We start from the raw sequence: 3,880 nt of genomic DNA, 5'->3' as shown, positions 1-3,880 counted from the left end.
ACAGTGTTATTCCCAGCCCAACAGAGTTCAAGTCATTTTAAGCCTTCCATCAATGTGCATTCAATGGCAGGAGACGTACCTGTCGACCATGAAGGCGTCGACGATATGCCGACCCAGTCACTAGAAGGTAAACATGGGGTAAGGTGTGCGTGCGTGCATTCATAGGGGGATGAGTGTATGCTCGTGTATATATATGAGCGATTTTGGTTGTAGTGAAAACCTAAAAGTTTGCATTATCTTAAAAGAAAAGGTCAACTGAGAATTTGTGAGGATTTATGACAAAATGGTTGGTTGTTTGTGGTGTTGAAAAAGTGAAGCATTGCAGCCACATGCATTCCTTGGGTGTTAGTCTCGTCGTCTCCCATCATCTTCCTTGTTCATTGCTTGTTTTCCTTTGCTGCCTTGCCTTGCTCAGTTGAGTAGCATCGATCTCCTCACCTGGGCTTTGCAGCCGTACAAGATCCATGGAGCAGAACGTAACCAACATCAACGTACAGAGTATTTCCGAATCCAGCCGGCGGATGGAGGCGCGCGAATCCAGCTTTGACGGTATTAATTCGCTTTTTTTTTCTGAATGATGAATAGCGATTCATTTTGGTTTCGTAGCTACTAAGTATGTGCTAGATAGCTCTGCTCCAGCTCGACGCTGCTGTGCTGGATTGATGGATGATTCATTTTGGTTTCTTCTTTCTTTCTTTCTTCTTCATTTTCGCCGTGCAGCGTTCCGAATCACCTCTGTCGTCGTGTTCGGCGTGGTCGTCGTCCTGGTGCTCTTCTTCGTCTGCAGATGCGCCAAGTGGTGCGGCGACAAGATTATTACCGCCATGAGCTCGGGCGTGGCAGCGCACCACCGGGACCGGGACTGCACGGTGGTGCCGGACCACGTGATCAGGAACACCACGGTCGAGAGGTTCTTGATTGACATGACCAAGGAGAAGCCCCTCCGGTTCACGCCAGAGCAGCTCGCCGGGTTCACGCGCAGCTACGCCACCCGGCTCGGTGCCGGCGGCTTCGGTACCGTTTACAGGGGCACGCTCCCCAACGGCCTCGCCGTCGCCGTCAAGGTGCTCCACCGGGGGCTCCACGCGAGCAAGTCCGAGGAGCAGTTCATGGCCGAGATGCGCACAATCGGCAGGACGCACCACATCAACCTCATCAAGCTCTACGGCTACTGCTATGTCTTGGATGACACGTGTGCGCTCGTCTATGAGTTCATGGAGAACGGCGATCTCGACAACTACCTGACTGCCTGCCGAAACGGCGGCGGTGTGAGCATGCCCACCGTGGCCGCGGTCGCCACGGGCGTCGCCAAGGGCCTCAGGTACCTCCACGAGGAGTGCCAGCACAAGATCGTGCACTACGACATCAAGCCCGGCAACGTCCTCCTCGACGGCAGCCTCACGCCCAAGGTGGCCGACTTCGGGCTGGCATACCCCGTCAACCGCGCCGACACGCACATCTCCCTGTCCGGCTGGCGCGGCACCCGAGGGTACGCCGCACCGGAGATGCGGATCCGTGAGCGGCGCATCACCGAGAAATGTGATGTCTACAGCTTCGGCATGCTCCTTCTCAAGATCGTCGAGCATGGTAGCAGCTTCCATGACAACGCCGATGCCGCGTTGGATTCGGATAGCAGCCAGCAGTGGTTTCCCATGGTCGCGTGGACCAGGTACGAGGCCGGCGAGCTGATGGAGCTCGTGGTGCCAACGATCCGCGATGACCAGCAGTGCAGAGAGCTGGCGGAGAGGATGTGCATGGTGGCATTCTGGTGCGTGCAGCAGCGGTCACCGGCGAGGCCGTGGATGAGCACGGTGGTGAAGATGCTCGAGGGCGAGATGGGGATTGATCCGCCGCCCAACCCATTCTAGTCCTTGGGATGCAATCTAATTAAACACGCTGACGCTAGTGTGGGTGTGGCCAGCCCGCGGGTTGCCACTGAACTAAGAATAACTAGTAGAATGCCCGTGCGTTGCTACGGGCTATAATGTATATAAATGAATCAAATAAATGATTAAGGTCACCTCTATGGTCGAAGCTCATTTCTTCCTCGTACGTCCGGGCATGTTCGGACTTCAAACGGGCGCCCAACGGTCTCAAAACTCAACCGACTGGACAGTCCGGGCTAAACCCGGGCATGGGCAGCCCGGCCCGACGACCCGGCCCGAAAAACCCGGGCCGGGCCAGGTCGGGCTTGACATTCAGGCCAGGCTCGGGCTTTGTTTTGCAGCCCGAAAGATAATTCAAGCCGGGCTCGAGCTTCAATTTTTCTGTGTTTCAGGCCGTGCTTTCGGGCTTCGGGCCGGGCTTGCACGTGTGCGTACTAAAAAACAGCATTCGGGCCGGGCTTTCGGGCTTCGGGCTTGATTTTGGGTCGGGCTCGGGCTTGAAAACAGGGAGTATTTCAGGCTTCGGGCTGGGCTCGGGCTTGAGAAATGAAGGTCGGGCTTTTACAAGCCCGGCCCGAAACCCTGCCCGGCCCGACGTTTGCCCGGGTTTAGTACAGGCTGCCCCAAATCCATCTCATATATGGGGAGCAATGTCGTTGTCCGAACTATCCGCCATGTTATTTCCAACACGCGGACCCAACACAACACAAAACCCCACACCATGAGGCACCCTTCCCTCATGTCGGACCCTCTCTCCTTCCAGCTCAGTTTCCCGCCATAGCCTAATATTTCTCGCTGGAGCCCTCTACTTTATAACCGAATGAGACTCACCTCACTTTCGTCCTGGCGCCCTCTTCCCTTCATACCATACTTCCCCACGGACCACCAAGGAGGAGTGCCCCCACCAACCGCTTGCTCTCCGTCATGATCCCCTCCTCCCGTGTTCGTGCCGATCCGCCACGACCATCAAGGCGGAGGAGGCGTGCGCCGCCCATGACGACCCCAAGCCAAGAAGGCAAATTCGATGTCTCATGAGGCATTGCCATGTTGTAACATACAGTTGAATGTCATGCATTACCACAAAACAAAAATATGATGGCTGTTGTTGGGGATGCAACTAATACGCCACCGCGTCTGTTATTAATTATTAAAACAACAAACTAATGCATTTACCCTTCTATCCTAAAAAATATATTGTATGACCTGATCAAAAAAATATGACTGCCTTATCCAATTTGCCACTTTTTCTTAAGTAGGGAAAATATTCCGCTCACATTCGTAACTGAACAAATCAACCACAGCCTCCAACCCGCTCACTCTCAACTCTCACTCCTATCACAAAATCCACTAAAAAGAGATGTGAAGTATTTCTAAATCCCTGCCAAAAGAATATATATTACCAATAGTCCAGTACCGACCTTGTGAATTTGGTTTGTTATTCAAGTCATGGCCGCAACAACACTTTTTCTATTCTCTGTTCATTATGGAAATCAGCGTAAGTTGTGTTATCATCAGAAAAAGATCAGATTTCAAAGTTATTTATCCAATTATCTTTCATATTCGTATTGACATTGTGCAGTTTCCTTGCAAATGTGTATCTTTGGATGGCCTTTAACTAAGTACATTCATATATAATGCTCTAGCACCACGTTGGAAGTTATAGCAATGCTTCATAATTTGATATTGGCTTATGGCAAAGTATTACATCGCCAAATTATAACGACAATAATTTTATGAACCGAATTAGCAACATCAGTTTTAACAGCAGAGTAAAAACTTGTTATTAGCGAGTTTCAAATGAAAGAATAGTCAGGGTAGACATCAAGCGATGAACAAGCATAATATTTGTTCGTTTCCACTTGAAATTTGTCATATAAAGTGTCTTGCCTGCATCGATAAGACTTTTGGACTTCCTTCAGTACAAACATCAATACTCTGCATAAAGTAGCAGCAGTGATAAATGATAATCAACAGTTAAAAGTTCCATAAAGGGA

The 3,880-nt window shown here is 50.9% G+C and overlaps 1 protein-coding gene across 1 annotated transcript; it reads left to right on the top strand.

The window, feature by feature from the left end:
• Nucleotides 1-339: 339 nt before the first annotated feature.
• On the top strand, nt 340-2,050 carry LOC119368693 (G-type lectin S-receptor-like serine/threonine-protein kinase At1g34300). Its single transcript, XM_037633876.1, has 2 exons — nt 340-549; nt 721-2,050. Exons 1-2 carry the CDS (start codon nt 465-467, stop codon nt 1,866-1,868), a joined length of 1,233 nt encoding a protein of 410 aa, XP_037489773.1. The 5' UTR covers nt 340-464; the 3' UTR covers nt 1,869-2,050.
• The last annotated feature ends 1,830 nt before the right edge of the window (nt 2,051-3,880 follow it).

The sequence above is a fragment of the Triticum dicoccoides genome, chromosome 2B (genome assembly GCF_002162155.2).
Source record: "Triticum dicoccoides isolate Atlit2015 ecotype Zavitan chromosome 2B, WEW_v2.0, whole genome shotgun sequence".
Classification (NCBI taxonomy): domain Eukaryota; kingdom Viridiplantae; phylum Streptophyta; class Magnoliopsida; order Poales; family Poaceae; genus Triticum; species Triticum dicoccoides.
Note: the sequence above shows the minus strand (reverse complement) of the source record. Positions and strands in the feature narration are given on the sequence as shown.